General features: G+C 33.3%; 1 protein-coding gene across 1 annotated transcript in view; it reads right to left on the reverse strand.

Moving 5' to 3' along the window:
- Positions 1-5233: 5233 nt before the first annotated feature.
- Positions 5234-21595, reverse strand: part of LOC147078637 (uncharacterized) — a 337516-nt gene continuing 321154 nt past the window's right edge. The window contains exons 7-11 of the mRNA XM_085960322.1: positions 12106-12226; positions 11211-11374; positions 10111-10281; positions 8127-8332; positions 5234-6988 (exon numbers count right to left, since the gene is read on the reverse strand). Coding sequence (XP_085816448.1) covers positions 5701-6988; positions 8127-8332; positions 10111-10281; positions 11211-11374; positions 12106-12226 — 1950 coding nt within the window. The 3' untranslated portion in view covers positions 5234-5700. The remainder of the gene's footprint in view (positions 6989-8126; positions 8333-10110; positions 10282-11210; positions 11375-12105; positions 12227-21595) is intronic.

Here is a 21595-nt window from a genome sequence, read left to right on the forward strand (position 1 = left end):
TTATGTTAATTATTTATCTTAAAAATAATTCTTTTTGGCTACCTACAACAAATTGACAAGGGAGCATTGCATAGATATTTATTTATAGTTAAATTCTATATTTTTTAAATCTTAATTTTAATTATATACTATCCAATCCTATGAATTTAAGAAGGTAGTTAAGGGCCCACATGCCCAACGAAGGTCAAAATGGAGTTTTTATGGTATTTTCAAAGCATTAGCCTGAACACTCCTTAATGTAGATAATCTATTTATTTAATTTTGAAGCCTTATTATCCTTTATATTTATTTTAAACATTTTATGAATGCATAAAGTATTTTTATTACATAAAATAGTATTCTTTTAAACCTCTCGATCTAATGTTATAGAATATAGTCATATTTCAGTACATCCATGCGCAGTGGTTGTTAAGATTCGACAAATCAAAAAAGGATTTTTTTTTCGGTTCGGTACATGTTCAAACACGCGCGTTAACATGATCTTATTCCCTACTTCAGTTATAGTTTGTCAATTATTAATCAAAAGACCAATTTCATACGTTATCTCTTTAGAAGGTTTTTTTCAACATCTTTAAGTGTGAGATCTTGTTGATGTAATGTAGGGTTTTTTCAGAATAAAACAAAAATGTAACATGTGCCTAACTTAGTTTATTTTCAATACTCTTCTATGTTAAAATTACATATCTATAGACAAGGTAATTTCACAAAGATACTCCAAGATATAAACATAACATCAATTAAAATATTGAATTGGAATGGATCTTATTCACATCTAAAATTTAAAATTACCGAAATATCATACACAATAATATAGAACTAACCAACTAACGATAATAGTTTCATGAGAAATATTCAATGCAATAAGAAATAGTATAAAATAAATAATAATGAGAAATACAATAAATTTAATTTAATAATATATAACTATTGAAGATATTAATTATATAAAGTGTTGCCAACAAATAAACGAATTTATTCCCAAATAGTCGAAAACGTTAAATATGGTGAGAATTGCAGTATACCCGAGAAGTTAAGATTATGTACATAATTTATTTACTTCGTACAGGTATGACAACTTTCCAATTATTAATGACTTTTGGGAAACATTATTATGTACATTGTACACATTAAAACATAATATATTAATTAATTTGTTCAGTGAAATGAGTATGTAATGAAATTTTAATAATATAGATATAGGTGATTATTACAGATATTATTTTTTTATTGAAATTCTACGATGGCAAGGCTTGCATGATACACACAGATCAAACGATTAAGATCAATAAATATATTTTTCAAAACAGTGTATTCCATATTATTATATTAATAACAAAATAATACCAATTAGTTTATTTTATTACCTCCATAAATAATTAATGGAAGTAATATGTACAAAAACTAATTGTGATTATTTTATTCTAATAACCTTTGATGAAGGATTAATAATAATAGTAAACAATAATAATTACTATCATAATATTATTATGTTCAATCGCCATTTTATATAATACTAATGTCATCTAGAAACTACAAATTCAGCATGGCGGAATCCGTTATACTTTATAAAATATCAAAATATTATTATTCCCAAAGAATGTTTTACATATATTTTATTATTAAGCCTATTTACAAACAAAAAAAATCCAAATATATTACTCGATTCAGTGTCAAACGGACCTGAGAGATTTTAAAATTTTTAATTTACATTACAATAATATATTAATATAATTTATTCTTGCGAAACTAATAAGGCTGACTGTACGACCTTAAAATTATAAAAACGTTTCGGCTGATGCCTCCGTCTGGCGGTGGACTGACCACAGCACACGACGATAATAAAGTGTTTATTCACTTACAATTTTAGGTTATGTCACATGTACAAGACGAAGAAAATATATATATATATATATTTACAATGACAATTCGCACGTACAAAAAGACAATATTATGATTTTAATACTCTTTTGAAAAACACCTTAAGAATTGCAAACCAAAATTTGGATAGGGAACATTAAGAATAGAATAATTATAAAAAATTTGAATCAAAAATAATTAACATAATTCAAAATAAATGGAATTCGAATTATCTCCTGAATTAATTTCCTAAATTCAGTAAAAAAAAAATGTGTTAATTATCTTTTAAAATACATAATGTGATTTCTTGCACATGGGTATTTATAATAAACAATAAGAAAAATAGTGTTAGTACAATGACATCCCATCAAGAATTAAACAATAGACAACAATCATAGTAAAGAAATAACAGTACAAAGACATTGTTATTTGTAGATATATTGTTAAGTATGTATTTATAATGACAAATTAGACAGATGTTTTTGTTATGTTTTACGTTAGCTAGAGAGCTTTCATAAGCAATTGTAAAAAAAGTTTAATACCTATATAGATAAGTAAATTAAAATATGATTTATAAAAATGATTGCGAAGTTTAAGCAGCCATAGAGTATCTAACTAATTATTGATTATATTATTATTTTTTAATATTTCAAACAGATAGCTTTAGTTTGCGTTGAATATCTACAAATACTTATAAAAGAAAGCCGCACTTGTTAAAGGTAAAAGCTAAAGTTATTTTTACGCGCGCAATATACAGCAATTCACTTTGAATTATTAGTTTCATAAAACTTTGGAAATGTAACAATATAAATATATTAAATGACGGGGCAACATTTTACACAATAAGGAGGAGAGGATACAAACATTATTTTTTTACAATATCAATAATATTCTTAAAGATCGACAACAAATATAATATTATTTTGATTAAACAGCTACGTATTTATTTTATTACAAACTTGAATACTGTTTGACTAGTTTTTCTTTTACACCAAAGTGTGATCAAGATTAAAAAAAAACTATGTAAGTATTTGAAATTATTCAATTATTAAAATCTATTTTGAGTACTGATTATTCATTAAAGTGCATCCCGTGTTAAAGTAACAATATTTTTAGTAGAAACTATTCTTAATTTGCTGTATCACCTGTATAATAATACGTGATAGTTATTTTTACTAATTTAATCATTACATTCATAATGTGATATATGTATTTGAGATATACGATATACACCAATTACATACAATGAAAAATACCTTACTCTCTTCCAAGTAGAATGTAACACATGACAGATTGATACAATGTGTCACAATATACCAAAATGAAGATTGTTACATTTTGGTATATTACAATTATGTCACACATAACTAACAATTGATACTTACACACAATGCTGCATTAGTATAAACGAGAAGGGATGTAATTTTTCTTCTAAGTAAACAGGGATAAAATTATTTATTAGTTTACCATATTGTTGGCTTTAATAAAACAGTATTCTGAGAAAAAATTATCAAGATGCAAAATCCACACCACCATTTATTATAATCTAACGAAGCTAACTTATTGACAGACATATTATCATTATAGCGATTAGTAATCTATTTGGATGATTGGATCCTACGATCGTAGTTTCTTAGCCTAAGTATAAAAAAATCTATAGGTCCTTTATTTAAAAATATTGTAACTTGCTGAGAGCATACGAACTTGTCTGTTACGAATTTATATTTATGTCAAGAAATAAAAATTAAAATGACAGAAAATAATATTATTATGATGCTTTCTAGAACTAGACTCGAGTCAGCAAAAATATTAGCTATATATAAATATATTATTATTATTTATAAAATCACTATTGTCAGCTTATTTTATAAATAAATTAATGATAATCACAAAATTGTCTTTAATATAATATTCATTTGATTAAAAAATAATATAAACAATACGAAAGTGTATCCATAACTTTCTATGAAATAAATTTAAAATGTGAAGGATCTTTACACTTGGATTTATAATGAACTGAATTGGTTTCATAATAAAATTATTAAAAAAAAAACACAAAATGTTTAAACAGTATTTATATTTTTGTATAGACAAATGATACTGAATATAATAAAAATATTTACTAAAATAAAACATCATAGTGGCAGCATTGAATATGCCCAGATTTTATAACAATTAAAAAATATGGTTTTAACAGTCAATAACAAAAAAATAAACATGCATTACCAAATGAAATTTTATTGACAGGGTACTTGCAAACTTTGTTTGGTTGAAAGCAAATCGTTTTAAAAGAGCGTGAACATTTTATTTTATGATTTAATGGACAATTTAAAGGTTTGTGTATAGTGAAATATAGAGACAGTAAGGTTGAGAAGGAAACTAAGGAAGGCCTTCATTATTATAATTAAGGACAAAATAAAAAGATATATATGAATAATTGAGTGAAACAGATGTTTAAAAAATCTGTACGAGCAAAAATACTTCTATGAAACATGTAACTAATTATTAGCAGCACAAATTTATTTATGTAGGTATTTAAAAAGATTTTAATATTTTATATTTAATCCATAGACAAAAATGGAAAAAAAGTGACAGTTTGTGTTTCAAATAAGGAATTTCACTGACAGCTAAATACACTGTCTTTTATTTAATGAATAATAAAAGAAAAATTATTAAATGGTTTATTTACTTTTAATAATTATCTCATTTAGTGCTAACACCGCGACTGGCGCGTTTGCGTAAGTTGGCCATTCGATATAATTAACATGATATTTAAATGTGGTAATTAAATATTAATAAACAGATCAGCAGTGATTGTTGTGTTATGTGTTAAGTATGTCATGTATAAAGAAAATAGGTCATTCAATTCTGTCATACTTTTGTTCATATTTGGCTTGGACTGCTATTAGTTAGTAAAATGTATGTATGAATATTATATATTATAGCCAATAATAAACAGTAACAAACATCATTTAGTTCAGAAATTGAAGACAATTGTAATATTTATAATAAGAAGTAATATGAAATGAGAAAAGACTATAAATTGGAAAGACAAAATTTGACAATTTCCTCAGGGACATTCTTGAGTGTCAAAAATATATTACAATACTATTTTAAAATTACATTTAATGAGATATAAAATAAATACAAAATACAGGTACGAAATAAAGACGACTTCTGATTTTCGATAGCTGGCTAACGCAGAATCAAAACGGAGGCTCCATTACCAATCAATATAATAATTAATTTTATCATCCTAATGACGCAAAAAATTTGAGTGGTATCATTAATTACATTATCATTGAGACAAGTTGACTTTATGTTATTAACACCAACTTCAATATCGGTTCGACACCATAATAAATGTTTTTTTTTTAATACGACACCACGTGTATTTATTTATTCACATTATCAATGGTAGAAAATTGCAAATGTTTTATAGAAGAAAAGTAAAACAAACAGACTAGACATGAAGACTCGCTCTCCTGCCAATCGCGGAGCCGCTTCGATGAGACTAACAGGGCATCGTTCGGCTCCGTTTCTTCATTCGTCGAGTAAAATACACCTCGAATGTTCACCGTGAAATAAATATCACTTCGCTGAGCGTTCACCCATAATGATTTCGTTTTTTTTAAGTAATAATATGTAATATTAAATACAACCTCTGGCGTTTAAGATTCATGTGTACACTTTGAAAAATAAATATAATCGAATCCGACGCTAGGACACTTCATAAGTGCGTGTGCAAACAAAAATATACTTGCGGTATAGTTAAATAATAAATTGCAGCGTGTCAGCTGCGTTTTAAATGAATCGAAAGTGACCCATTTAAAAATCCCAATTTCACATGTCCGCGTTGAACGAAGGACACTCGCCGTCTTCGGACCAGCTGTACTCCATGGGAGCGGCGGACAGGTCCTTAGTGATATTATTGGCGACCATCGCCAGCGCTCTTTCCGCCGGTCTCTCCCCGGCTCCGTCGCACTCCGACACGCTCTCGCAATCGCTGGAGCTGTGCGACGGGTCATCCAATGACACGTCGTCTTCGGAATTGGTTCCGGAGATGAGAGCTTCGCCGGCCGATTCCTTAGGAACTGCTTCGCACTCTTGCAGCAGAATCAAGTCTCCGTTTGAAACGAGAGATTCAGTATCGTAATCGTCTACTATTTGCATAGATTTATGTAATAAATTATTCTCTTTGGTATAAATCAAGTTCCCCTCTAGGCTCTCCATCTCTAAGGACAGAGCTGATGAAGAATTCCGCTCTTCGTGGGAGAAAGATGAAGCGCGCGGCCTGGTCAAATTTCCACGTTCGCAGCTGCGTCTGCCGTTCTCTTTGGTGGGCGTGCTGGTTGCCCTCAGAGCGAACTGCTTGTGCTCCACCGAACCAGACCGGAAGAGTTTGCAGCCCCCGCGTTGGCCGACGGGCTCCAGACAGGAAGCGGACGCCGATTGAGACAGCAGATGTCCTATAGAAGGAGGAGAGCACCCTTTAGGTCTGGACCGCTGCCTCTTCAGAGCCTCTCTGCCGGGCGGAGATGACGAAGTTCTGAATGAACCTCCGCGTCGCACGTACCTGGACGCCGTCTCTTCCGGTGCCTCTTCGATTTCCACAACCCAACTGACTGAATCGTTCTTCTCGACGACTCCTTTAATTTTAGGGGAATTGGGAGGAGAACAGTCGCTCATCTGGATGGATTCGATAGATCTGTTAGAATCACAGAAATCAGGTTTGATATCTGAAGAATCCTGACGAGCCGTCCGCTTGGGGGTAGATCTCCAATCGCCTCTCCGATCTTTGTAGTTGGTGGAATGCAGATACTTCTCGTTGAAGCTCGCAGTCATCCTGGAATGTCCCCGGACAAACAGCGTGTCGGCGGGTAGACTGTGATTGACTCTGTCGCTCTCGCCCTCCCCCAGACTGAAGGAAGAGGAGAGAGCACCCCGGCGAGGGCTGGCCATGGCGGAGGGGTCGAGGCGGTTGCCGGACTGGGCGGCGATCAGGTTCACGACCTCCGTGTTGTGCTTGAGTTTGTACTGCAACTCTTCGTTGTAGAGGCACAGGCGGTTCTTTTGAGCGGCCATCTGGGTGAAGGATTCTTGCAGTTGTTTGTTTTGTTGCAACAAATTTCTGAAATGAAACGGTATTTTTGTAACATAAATGCATCATAATATCGTTGAATTGACTTTGACAGTTTGAATTTAAATTGAAATTCCATAGGACAAAAATAAATTATTACTTAATTGTGGTCAATTGGTTAGAAAATGGTTTTAATATTAAGTAAAATAATTTATATATTGATTTCTCATTTATTTTGAAATATAATAAAAGTGAAACAAAGTAATAAAACATATCCTACGTTTTTGTGCAGTTACCTACACAATGAGCTGATTTTTGCCTAGAATACACTTTCTTCTCCCTTCATTTATGAAGCAATGAAATCGATTTTGGTAGTTTTAATGATAGCATCTTTGAGCACTTCCTCTGTTCAACAAATTGGCATTTAAATCTCAAAAATTAAAATAATGTGATGAGCCTGTTTTTGCCCTGTACCCTTCAAGTGGCATAAACATAGAATACAAAAATATTAAAACATGGAAACATGTATTATGTATCTTTGAAAGTGCCTTTAATAAAGCACTATTGCAGCGATTCCATACATGATTAAGATAAGCTATATGCGCTCCCTAAAGACACAGACATTTTCAATGATGTACTTTGCATTTTGTTTTTTAAACTTTATTTTATTGTTTAAAATTGTTTGTTGTTTATTATTTTTTCTTCTTCTCTCTTGTGAGAATAATATTTGTTATAATGTAAATCTCATGTTGTGAAAGTCCTGAATCTTGATTTGTTATGTCCAATGTTTTGTACAGTTCGGTTATGAGGAATACAGCGGAAAACACATTTTGAAAATATCCGATATACTGGATTATTTGTTAGTTTGGGTTAGTTTAGGTTAGGTTTGGTTGGGTTAGGTTAGGTTAGGTTTGGTTAGGTTAACCTAACAAATAATTCAGTATATCGGCTATTTTCAAAATGTGTTTTCCGCTGTATTCCTCATAACCGAACTGTACAAAATAATTAAGCGATAAACTTACCATTTAACTCATTTAATGTAGAATTTACTTAGTTCATTGTGTTTCCTGAAGATCTTTGGAAAAATTGATAGGTCGGGAATAAACAGAGAATAAAATGAAGAACTTACGTAAACAAAATAAACAAAAAAAACACAGCCACATTCAATTCATAATATTATTCAACTTACGCTTCTTCGTTAAGTTTCCTTTCAAGCTGTGCCCTGAGGTCTTCAGCGGTGTCTGCGAGCGTAGCTGATCGCTGCAGAGCGGCAGGTAAGCGGCAAGCTGCTTGCTCTAACTCTTCATTTTGCTTCCGAAGACTGTTCAAATCTATGATCTTCAGCTCCAAAACTGCCTTCAAAGATTCAACTTCTGCCTTAAGCGTGTCCTCTTGCTGAAATGTTCAAATATCATTTAAATAATGTGTACAACACCACCTCTCATAAAACTATTATAATATGACACATCAAAATATTATTATTATATGAAAGTATTACAAGTAGAATAATATTCATCTTGAAGTAAGTATAAATCAGGGCTTGTTTGACAATTGTAAAGCATGTACTCGATTGGAGGAAAAGATAGAATGTTGAGCTCTATAGTTGGTATGCACAGTCTAGAGCAGTCATTCTCAAAGTGGGCGATAACGCCCCCTTGTGGGCGCTGGAGGCGTTCAGGGGGGCAGTAGAAGGCTCAAAGAAAATAAGCGTGCGTTAAGGAAATCTAGAGGGGCGACGGCAGATAAATTCTATCTATAAACAGCTACTGTACAAAAGATCAGGCAGACATGAATTTAATAATTTCCGCAATTCAGCAGTATCCTTCAGTAACGATGACTTGCTTATTTACTGTCAGCACTTGAAGAACCTCCACGATGATTTAACGAAGAAACGATTCCAGGACATTTTTAACAAGGACATACCAGACTGGGTGTTGGATTCTTTTCAAATGTCAACACAGTAGGATCATCCCAGTTGAACTTATAGAACTGACAACAAATGGAGAATTAAAAATTATATTCAAGAATAGCTACAAAGAATTTTGGCTACAGAAGCGAATTTCTCAACTGTACCCTGGGTTATGGTCAGTTGTTCAACAATTTCTCCCATCGTCGTATTTGTGTGAACGTAGATTTAGTGCTGTAGCAACGTTGCTAACTAAAAAGAGAAATCCGCTGCAAGTTACTGAACATGCGGCGACTTACAGCTGTTTTTAAGTGAATTCGAGCCAGATATTAACAAACTCATCAAAATGCATCAGATTCATCCTTCAAATTAGATAAGTTTTAAATTCAAAGCCTTCTTTTAATGTTAATAAAAATACTTCTAAATATGATTAAGTAGGTATGAGTTTTATTTCTCTCATTCAAACATTCCTTGATCTCAGAAATAGGATATGGGTCACACCCAAGATATCATATCCATATAATAATGCATGTGTAAAAATTATATTTGCAACAACTGTTTTTAAGATATGCAACAGATGGTAATGAAAAAGGTAAGTTAAAAAATGACTATGGTGGTTAAGTGTTATGCACAGTATAAACAACAATGACCCACCTAAGGAAGTAACGTTGAGCATTCCAATAGAGCACAGAAGAAAACAAGGGCCAAAAATTCGATGGCTCTACATAACTACCGATCACTGCCGCAAGCTCGGGATACTGAATTGGAAAGTGGTCAATTCTGAGCGGTGAGTTGTAAACCAGCGCCCACACAAGAGTTGTCACACTCAATTATAATTATAACTATGCCCTCTATTGTATTATTATGCTATGTATCTATAACCTACCCGTGATAGACTTTTGAGTTATGTTTATCCTCGATGTTTCGGGCTCCATTATCAAGAGATAAAATATTGAAATATATTATTTTATTGGGTGTATTAGTGCGAATGCGGATCATAGTGTGTGGAAAATTGGTCTGTTTCGCAGAGAGCAAACGTTGCTCAGAGTAAAAAGAGGGTACTGTACTGTGTCTGTTGCGATGACCAAAGATACTATATTCGATATTGGACCGGAAGGCATAATGTTTTTAAGCTAAACACCATTGTCCTTATTAATTTTGTCAGGGTTCCTGTGAAATTCGATAAACTCATTTACTAAGCGCGAAAAATATCTCGTCTTAGTGTCAAACCTATCGAGAAACACGATTTATCGACAATAATATTAACCTTGCAAGGCGGTGATTGATTTCTTCTGAGGTCATCCGCAAGCTGTTTAGCTTGCTTCAATTCCTCGATGAGGGTCCGTCGTTCCGCCTCCCGGCTCTGACCGGCTCGTTCCACCTGCGCAAACCTCGCACGGCTCTCTCCTACTTCTTTCTTGAGCTCACCCAGAGTCACCTGAAATCATAAGAAAACGTGTAAATTATCATACATGTTACAAGACGAAACGTATTGTCAACACGTATAAACAATGTCCAATAACTTTTTCAATCGAGAATATAGGCGGCCCTCGACTTTCGTACGTAATTGGTTACTGAAAATGTATTCGAATGTTGAATGTTCGAAAGTAGAGGGATGTAAAAAAAACATCCAAAATTGTACTTTAAATTATTTATTTTATCAATGGGTATAATAAAGTTAACGAGGCGTATTACCAATCAGGTGTTTTCTTTACAAACTTGTCAAGAGATAGTTGAATATCACCCTTTTACGTATTTGAGAAGGTGACGGGGAGCGGAGGAGAGAAGAGCGACTGCATGGAAACGCACATGTTTTACATTTTCACCAAAAATCTGAATTTTAAGAAACGTATGAAATAGCGAATTGTGCAAAAGTAGAACATTTGAAAGTCGAGGGCCACCTGTATATAGGTAAAGGGTAATACTATATTTGTACTTTTATTTTAAGCTTATAACTCATTATGCTCTTATGACGAAGATGTTGTAGAACCAAATATATAGAATTTTAAAGGTATAAATGACATCTATCTATGTATATTTTAATGTAGATTGACAACGCTTAAATTAAACAATAATAAATGTGATTAATAGGTATTAGTTTGTTTTATTTTAATCATGATTGGATGATGATACATGGTCAAGTTAATGGCCAAATGGGTTGGAATCCCCAAAGAATGGCACTTTGATTAAGGATGCTTGGTGTGAAAGGACACACGAAACACACAATATTATATTGACTGAAAAAAGTCAGTTTGGCCTTGCTGTGAGATTTGAACCCACAACCAGTGGAACTAAACGTTGGTAACTAAACTTAACTATTGGTAAATGTGGGTATTAATACAATTTTAATATATGGATAAAAATTACCTTTAGATTCCTAATTTCGTTGGACAGAGCAGCACTGTCCTCCAAGGCAGCTCTATACTTATTGTCATGCTCCGTGGTGACAGCCAAGATCCTCGCATTGTACTTTGACTCCTGGGTTACCAGCTCACTCTCCAACCTCGTTATCTCACTCAGGCATTCCGCCACTGGAACAAAATAAGTATCTATTATACCTAGTCCATTGATAATATCACAACATATATCTTTTGCGATGGGGTTGTGCTGTTATCCGCATGGTGACACAAAAAACAAGGAGATTGAACATCGTTATCATCGAAAAACAAATTAAGTACATTATATATTCGCCTTGATTTATATATATATATCTATTATGCAAGCATGTGTCTTTGTTGTGCGATTGTATAAATCACACATGCATTGGTATTAAAATCGACACATTCTTCAGCAATGAATAATATTATTGTTACCCTATACATTGCTTTACTTATAATATAAAAAATAGTAAGTTTTATTACTGAGCACATCGAAAATAATGTTGGCATGTGACACTGCCACCTGGTAATTTTAAGCTGGTAAGGAATAATAATAAAAGTATACCATAATCTTTATTCATTATAATGGTAACAATATGGAGAGAAACATTCGTCCATCATCAGCTGGGGTCAATCTACTTCGTCTGAAAGCCTCCCTGTACCCAGCTCCTTCAATTCCTCTCGATTCTTGACTCTACGTATCGCTATTAAAGACTTAGACACAGCGGGTTTTAAGGCGGGTGGTTTTGTGACCATTGATTAACCCACTGGATGACAGCATTAGTCCAAATGTTGCGGAGATAAATGTCCAGCAATTTTAGCAGTTTGGCGAAGTACCTATCCTACATAGATTTATCCTGTTTACAACATTAATTAATTCTTACATGCTTGCTGGTCAGCTCGCTGCGCTTGGAGGACGCGCTGTAACCTGGTGGCGGCCTCTGACAACTGCACTCTGGCACCTGCTGCTTGTGCACGCCATTTTGGTGCATTCAATGCGTCCAACTGAAAAAATAAAATTGTTACATTAATAAAACAAAAACTAAATAAAACACTAAAGGATTTTTTTCAAATAATGCATATAAGAAGAATTCTTTGATCCAGATACACGTAGGACATACCTATAAGTAGGTACTCAGTTTCTTGATTATATTGTCCGTAGGAGCACCAATGGATTTGGAGGGGCAGTAGGATGCTAAAGTGCCCAGTGGGTCTATTCTATACTTATCGACCGCTAATGTGATAAAGTAATAAATATTATCAAACTTAGGGTAGGTTTGTATCAAAGTATTTAACAGTTACAATAAGTTGGTAGTAATTGTTGCAATAAGTGCTATATTTTAACAGCACCTCTCTTGGCTATGATAAAATTTAGAGCGAGATAGACAGTTTTGACTGTTTAGACGGCTAACTTATTGTAAGAATTATAATACCTCAATACAAATATGTAATAAATACTATCACTTTAGCGGTTGATAGTCACCTTGTGTATAGAATAGACCCGCAGGTGAAGAACGCTACGGGCTTCTCTCTACCAGAGGTGCGGAGCGCAGGAATGAATGGCAGATGGTCATTGAGGGTAACCAGGGATCAAAAAAAAGGGAAGTAGGTTACCGTCTAAGAAAGTGCAATAAATTCTTGAGTGTGGAGAAAGATCTCAAATGTTATATTCATTAAAGAATATGTCATATTCATATATTATATATGTCACGGTATCGAAATACGCATTCAATATAGGTAATATTTGAGAACTTTCAATGAGCTTTGTATTTCTTGCGTTTTATGGGCTGGCCGTCATCAAGTCATAAACCAAAATAAGTCTTGGTTTATGACGACTGATTATCGCATTTATATATTATTATTAATGTAAAGTAGGTATGTGACTTCAGTCTTGGGTAACTGCTCCCGAGACATTCCCAGTCATAAAAAAATGATGCTTCACATCCAAACGTAGGGTCGCGTGATACGCCCGATTAATACCGAGTGTTGTGTTGGTGGGGTCATTAACTGACGTGAGGACGTGAAGAACTCTTTACATTGTGTTGCATAGCATTTCTCCTAAGGGCACTGTTTATTAGAAAGTGTCTGTAAAATCAGTCAAAGCATGCTTGAGTGCATGGCGGCCTCAGTCTTGGGTATCAGCTCATGCGCATCTATTCTATACACAAGACTGCTATCGGCCACTATTGGTGGCTATCGAGGGTAGTTTATCATATTTATATATTGAGGTATTGTAATAAAATTGTTAGAATAAAGTAGCTGTCTAAACTGTCAAACCTGTCAATATTGCTCTAAAAGTTAACACTGCCAACAGAGGTGCTGTAACAAGAACTTATTATAACAATTATAATACCTCAATAAATAAATATGACAAACTACCCTCGATAGCCGCCGATAGCAGTCTTGTGTATATAATAGATGCGCCGAGACATTTCCAGGCGTAAAAACTGCTGATGCTAGACCAAACGTAACCGTAGGGCTCTTGATATAAGGTAAATCCAGGACTCGAAATGGACCGGAGCGCCGTTCCGGTTCGTGAAATCGGTAAAGTTATCGCTCCGTCTCGTGGAAAAAATAATTTGACCGTCTGAGCTTGATATGCCATGTAACAAAAAATCTAACATACTTATTTTTATAAAATACATATAAAATTTAATAACTATGTTGATATCTTCAAAAAATGTCGAGCGCTCCGGTTCGCAAACTTTTCGATTTCGAGCGCTGGGTAAATCATTCTACAGTGGCACAATAGGCGATTCGCGCGTGTATTGAATTGCTTGCGAAAATGCCTGTTTCAATGCTAGCAAACAATACCACTACAACTGCAAGCCGCGGTTGTCCTACCTATGGTGCCACTGTAAAACGATTTACCTATACATTCGATGAAGACCGATTGTAGTGCGGGACGGGTTTGGTTTCGAGGGTTCTATGCGCAGAACAGATAATAAATATAATTACGATAGGCAATATTCAATAACACTACATTTTGATTGAATGTGTGAGTGCCCTACGAAAATGAAACACGTATTATGCACGTGTAACATTGTGTGTAATCATTGCCGACTGAAGAGAAAGCCAATACATTCACGACTGGTCCTACCTTTCCGCCCCTCCGCTTGTCTATGGATGACCTGTTATTGCCATTGACTATAGAGTGATCATACTGACGCGTCTTTCGCGTTCAAGTGAAGTATAAGTATAGATGAGTTAAAATAGTTAAATGATAATTAATACACTAGCATTAATACACCTTCTACAAATGTAATGGATAGATCAATGCTACATATTTTTTGGAAATCGATATTACCACCGGCTTTTGTGTGAAAGACTAGTCTGATTTTGACAGCTGAAGAATAACAGGAATGTATATTATTCATAAATAACACTGATAGCTAACATATTTGATGTGCGAATTTTTTTAAAATCCAATTTGAAACGAGAAAGGGCGAATCAATATGTCAAGCAATCTGGGATCTGATTTTGACAGCTGAAAAGTGGACCACTCGTTGCTTGTGCAAAAAGTTATGCTCAGGCTTTATTAATCTAAAGATGGCGTTGGTGTAATACACCAATATTAAATGATTGCATAAACCGAAAGCAGTTGTCAGTATTCGACGTATGACGTATTCTTGACACGTGTTAAAATTTATCCCGTATTCTTCCTTACTCGAGATCGTTTACCTGCTACTCCTTACCCATTAGATATTTTAGTTCCCATTATTTCTGAGTTCAGATTTCAGAGGAGGTCTAATTATTGGAGTGAGGAACAACTATTACAAAGAAGCGTATGACAATATTTATATACAGTTATTTTTTTGTTACTTCTTGAAAGTTCCATAAGTTTAGGTATGGTTATTCTTTCTGCCCTGATATTGAATAATAAATAATTACCCGCGAAACTGTAACGACAGCATTTTTATTGTGTGTGGGTGTTTTCGAGAAAACTGTGTGCCGAATTATTAACTCAGTTAAAATATTTCGACTTATGACACATTTCCAGCACGCGACTGGCCTCAAAACGCCATGAGTGATTTTTCATAGTATTCTGTAAATTTTCAAAGAAATAATTTCCATATCCATTCACGGGATTATTCGGAAAATTCATTAATAAATACCATTGCTTGGTGAACGCAAATTTTCATGTCTTCGCAAACTTAGCTAAGTATCTAAATAAAGCTCAAATTGCATTGACAGATTGAAGTCACTTTTGAGTCGTGACCGAATTGGAACAATTCCTATTATTTGGGCACGATTTACCCGAAGATTACCATGAACCAGTGGCGAAGGGTGGATGTAGGCTGTTAAGATTCGATATAAATAGTGCACATTAAACTTTGTCAGTCATTCGTATTTGCTTTTATTGAACTAAGACTACAATTTACAGATGGTGTTGGTTAGTTTTTAAAATTCAATTAAACCTTGCCTAAACCAAACCATAATAGTTTTGATATGTTATGGGCGATTCGACAAAATAGCGCACACCTTTTCAATCATACTTATTTGTTTTCGTTGGATTAAGAATGCATATTACACATGGTGTAGGTTAAGTTTTTTAAATTCATTAAGCCCTGCCTAACCAAACCATAATCGATAAAAAATATTATTCTATCTACCTATAAAATATCCAAAATTGTCTATGGTTGAATGGCATAATTTTAGATATAATAGACGATTTTTTTACTATTATCTATGACTTGGTTTTTGCAGTGTTTAATTGAATTTTAAAAAATTCAACAATTCCATCTGTAAATTGTAGACTTAGTTCAATGAACACAAATACGTATGACTGACAAAGTTTATTGTGGACTATTTATGTCGGATCTTAACAGCTTACTTCCACCCTTCGCCACTGCCGTGAACGTACGAAAATATGCGAATTAACCTTGAGCTTTCAAGTATGTTAGTGTCCGCTTGTATCGTGTGCGTTGTCTTGTTTTTGAGACACGCTTCATAATATTAAAATTAAAGCAAAAATTGGATGTCTCGGATGGTTACATATTACATCAGTTCCACGGGTCTTTCACTGACATAGAACTTGCGTGTCGTAGAATCCCGAGAGGAGTGGGGTCGGCCCGTTGAGAGGACGATCCTCAATCATGGAGTCTTAACGTAGTGGAAGAAGTAATATTCCATGCGTCACCGAAATCATCTTTATTACATGATCGAGGATGATTATCACGCCCAAGTCATTGTTTACGTTGAAAACAAAATACGTTAACACCTATCTACAACCGTGTTAACTAATTTATTTTAAATGGTTAAAAGCGTTGTTGTGGTTTACGTGGCACCAAATACGGGGGCGGCATTATATATCATAAATATAATGATACAGATAATATTATTATATTATAACTATATCGTCTCATAACCTCAATTCGAAAGGAATTGACAAGCTTAATGTAACGGCTTAATAATTTGTTTGACCAAATATTTTGAGGTATTCCTGGCAAGTTTTTGAGGTTACGAGGGTACTAGGTCTGATGGAATGTCTCCATGATTGACCATTCGATATCTGCAATCTAAAACACAACTATAATATTTCCCGCGCTTTCACTGGATGCTATAAATTTTATAAACATTAACGTAACAATCATCAGCTGCAGGTGTAGCAACAATGTAACAAAAAAACTCCACTTCAGTAAAAATAGCTGATCGATAAATTAAATTAGTGATGTGGCAATATTTAAATAATTATTACAAGTGAATAAAATTGTGTTAAAACATAATTATTTTAATGATATGCCCATCAACATATTAGTAATACAAAGGTACTTAAATTGTGTTTCATTTTTAAATCTGTGCAGCAAAATTATTATATTATTAACCATTTTTTTTACCATGTCGGGTCTTAAGAAGATCATTTTATTATGGGCCTCCAAATTGTGTTAACAAATTTTTATTTATACGAGAAATAGTGCATGTTAACAGTTCGAATAATTAGGTCTATACTATAATTCGAAACATACAATACATTGAAATACAATATGTATATTGTGTATTTACCAGATCCAGAATTCGAACCTGGGACCCACGACATTGCAAGCCCACGCGTAAGCCGCTCACCCGTCGTTATTTATTGAGTTATAGTTGCAGGGTACTATTAAACCATTAGCTGATACAATATTAACTAAATGATACTGATAGTCATATACTTAGGAAGTAATGGTATATTAACTACATCGTTATGCGGAAAACGAATTACTTAACCAACCCTCCTAAATCCAATTATTTTACTACTCCTAATTTAACTAGTAAAAAAATAACAAAAGATGCCAACCAGCTGCTAAAAATCATGAACTGGAAAAGACGTGCGGAGGACCGTTCCGGCTGGAGGACGGCGGTGGAGGAGGCCAGGGCTCGACTTGAGCTGTAGCGCCATCGAAGAAGAAGAAGAAGAATTTAACTAATAACAACTAATCTAATATTTAACATAATATACCTATGTTGTCAACATTGTATACAATACTAAGTACCTACTAATATATTAATAATTTTATAAACAATTATAAATGTGAATATATACATGATAAATAAAATAATTACCTATGTAGTTTCTAATAATAAGTTATGTATCACTAACGGATCAAGATGACAATTCAATTTGAAAAGGTAAATATTATATAGGTAAATAAACATGATAGTGAAGATGATTTTAATTAAACTATTATGATCATCATTAGTAAATGGGTAGCACAGTATAAAGGTCGAGCGCTGAGTTACATTAATAATTTAAACCAGCGCCATCTTTGAGTCGGCAATGGTTAAACCCTTCATTCGAAAATTAAAAAAAATGTTTATTGAGCGTTATTGCCCAAACAAAATTGCGCCACAGGCGATATTGTCTATACAGATACAAATATACGTTTATGATGGCGAAAGTGATCGGAGAAATACACGAAAATGTATTTTTAATAATAATAATCCAACATTATTAAAACTTATTTATACAAAAGACTCTTTACTATATTCAATGCGTAATAATTTGGGGACACGTTTACTAATATTTTTATTTAAATTAAAACTTTAAAGTCGACTTCCCAAAACAAATAAAACACTAAAACTTAGAGGGAGACGAAATAGTATTTAGTATCATACTATGTTTTTTATACGATAGTAATATCTTGTGATTTATAGGCATTCTTGTTAGCAGTGAAATATTGATATGTACGTGTATGTCTTTATTATTTATTTTTAATTGTATTTTAAAAATGGCATAGCCCCGTGACCACCCGTTGGATATGTCTACAATTGGACACGTCTGAAGAATGGGTACTTAGGTATTTACTAATTACCGAGTTTGAAAGATAAATAATATAAGAAATTGTAAACACACAGAAGATGTTTACATTGCTAATGGTGAGTCAAGAAATATAAGTCAACGTGTCTGTACAATTTGACATTTGATTTCCTTTCCGGACACCCTTAAATAAAGGTTTAGTTGCAACACTAGTCCGACAACAAGAAATTGGCAATAACAGGAAGTCGCTGTAGTCGCATATAGAAGACTTCTCAGTGACGTACCTGTCATGGCGGCCACACGCGCACGGCAGGCGTGTTTAAATAATATATAGGCTCTCTTTTTAGATGCGACTCATTTTCTTCTTAGCAATAAACCAAAAGTTTACTAATAATAATTTTAACATCACTCCTGATTAATTTAGACATATTTCTCATTATAAAAAGCTTCAAATCACGTAAATTGATAAATCCGTATCCCACGAGAGCGTAAAATGCAATGATGAATTTGGAGGCGTTCCTCATTTAAAAACGGAAGTGCGATTAACTGCATTGAAGGGGATTGTTAGTTCACAGTTTTAACAAGTGAACAAGAAGTTGTTGTTCGACAATATGTTTGTATAAAACCATGCTCATGCTTCATGCTGCCATGATATTCCAGCTGTAATAGTATTGGAACCAGAAGAAGAAGAATATTATACTTATACACATGTTATATTAAAGCCTCGTCGGTACCACTGAATCAGTGGCAAAGGGTGGAGGTAGGCTGTTAAGATCTGACATAAATAGTAACACTAAACTTCGTCAGTTAGGCATACGTAATTATTGTTTTCATTGAACTAAGACTACAAATTAAAGATAGTGTTGATTATATTTAAAAAAAAACAATTAACCTTCAAGTCAAATATTATTCCTTTAAGTAACTATTAAATATCTAAAGCTATGCTAGCAAATCATAGATAGTTATAGATATTTTATAGATAGAAGAATGGGTATATTTAATCTATTATGGTTGCTTTAGGCTAGGGAATCCATTCCCGAGCCAAAATTCTGATACCGGGATTTCGGGATTACAATTTGACAATCCCGGATTTTTTCCATTGTTAATATATTTTTTTTATATTTACAAATAACATTGATAAAATCGGTCAAAAATAAATCTAGTATAATTTATACCATTTAAGACATTTATTGTTAATATTGTATACGTTAAATCTTGGAAATACATAAGTTTAATGGAGTAAATAATATTTTAATATAAATAATGATGTGAATTCAATATGAGATTGCTGTTTCTGATAGTAAAGACTTAATGAATTGGTTAGCGAGATTTAAAATAGTAAAGCAAATCATGGTATATTTATGGCCTTTCCGCTTTATAAATCTAATTAGTAAGCCAAATATGAAACTGCCGTAAAACGTATGATATCATGGTGGAATTACTTTGTTAATAGTGCTAAGCATTGTTTTTTTCCAATCTTTCTCATTTTTATTAATTTATGTGAAAAAATAAAATGAATCGGCAACTTACACATGGGTATAGATCAAACTTCAATCATTCAAACTAAGTTTATTTCTAATGTAGTTGTTTGTTATTGAAAGTATTTTTTCTGTTATATTTTCGTTTTTTATTTTATTTTCCATAAAAATTGATAAAAAATCAATCCCGAAAGGTTCGGGATTATGTTTATCAATCCCGGGATTCATAGGCATCGAAAATAGCTCGGGATCCCGGGATTGGAATCCCTACTTTAGGCAAGACTTTTTTAGAGATTTTTTTAAATTTAACCAACACCATCTGTAATATGTATTCATAATTCAACGAAAACAAATAAGTATGACTGAAAAACTGTGTCGGATTGTGACTGTGACTATTTATTTCGGATCTTAACAGCCTACCTCCACCCCTCGCCACTTCAACGACAATTTAGATTTGACCGGTAATTGTATTTTTTCAGTCCATTTTCATTAGAAAACGACTGTAAACGAAATAAGTAGGTATCAACGCAACTCACATCAGTGATAAGAATGAAAACAACTTGGAGAGGCCTTCATCAAGCAGTGATGACGATATATTGGCAGTGAAAAACTAAGCTTCGAGAGAAACGGATGAAACTTATACAGGCATTCATCAAGCAGTGTATCGACAAAAAAGTGTATAATATATAGTACCTACCTATAACTTAAGCGTCGGCCTATAACGTGTTGGGTCCCATGTTGAAATACTGAGTCTGGCAAGTACACATATTGTTATGTATTCAATTTATGTATGAGTCAGAATATGGACCTAATAGGTTGAGCAAGTGGCCAAAATCCATTTCTCGTAAGAACAAAATCTGTTGATACAAAAACCTCCACTCTGTGGAGGCCCATATTATCGATCTTATTAGAATCGGACATAATAAAGAAAAATGAAAGTTATATTTTGAGTTATAAACACTGACTACTGAGTACTAGTAGATTAGTATCGGTGACGGTTGTAAATTATAGTGCGTTAACAGTGTTGAAGACCGTTTTGCGAAAATCTTGTGCACCACTGGGCGTTATAAATAATAGTAGTTAAGTTGACATCTTGAGTTGCCTCGATTGATTATTTAAAATCAGCCTGCGAAAAATATCCATCTTTTTATTAAAATGTCACAACCTTCTGACGAAGCGATCTGCTTCATGGGAAATCGCCACTGAGTAACACAAACGTAAATACCTAATGTACATAATATCTAAACTTATATTTTAAATATAGAATTAAATAAATATTAAATACCTATTTTAAAATTCTACTTGTTTATCAAACACTTATAATGCGTAGGTAGATCTTTAGTTTATTTATAAACCGGTACCTACTAACACTGACAGAAGGTATAGTATACGAAATTGCGATTCAAAATAATACGCAATGTACACCGGAAAATGGCGAAATAAGAGGCGTACTAAGACATACTTATAAAGAACATATGTTATGTATTTTAAATTGAGTGAGATAATGTTGAATTGTATAGAAAGATGACGTTGTTTTGGCAAAATATAAAACTCACCATACTCAACACGGACGACATTATAAATGTTTCATTAATTTTCTGCGAAAGTCATTAACTACAGTATGTAATATTGTATATTTTATAAAGAGGTATCCAAACA

The sequence above is a fragment of the Rhyacophila brunnea genome, unplaced genomic scaffold (genome assembly GCF_057557595.1).
Source record: "Rhyacophila brunnea isolate RB1 unplaced genomic scaffold, BYU_Rbru_1.0 scaffold_11, whole genome shotgun sequence".
NCBI lineage: Eukaryota > Metazoa > Arthropoda > Insecta > Trichoptera > Rhyacophilidae > Rhyacophila > Rhyacophila brunnea.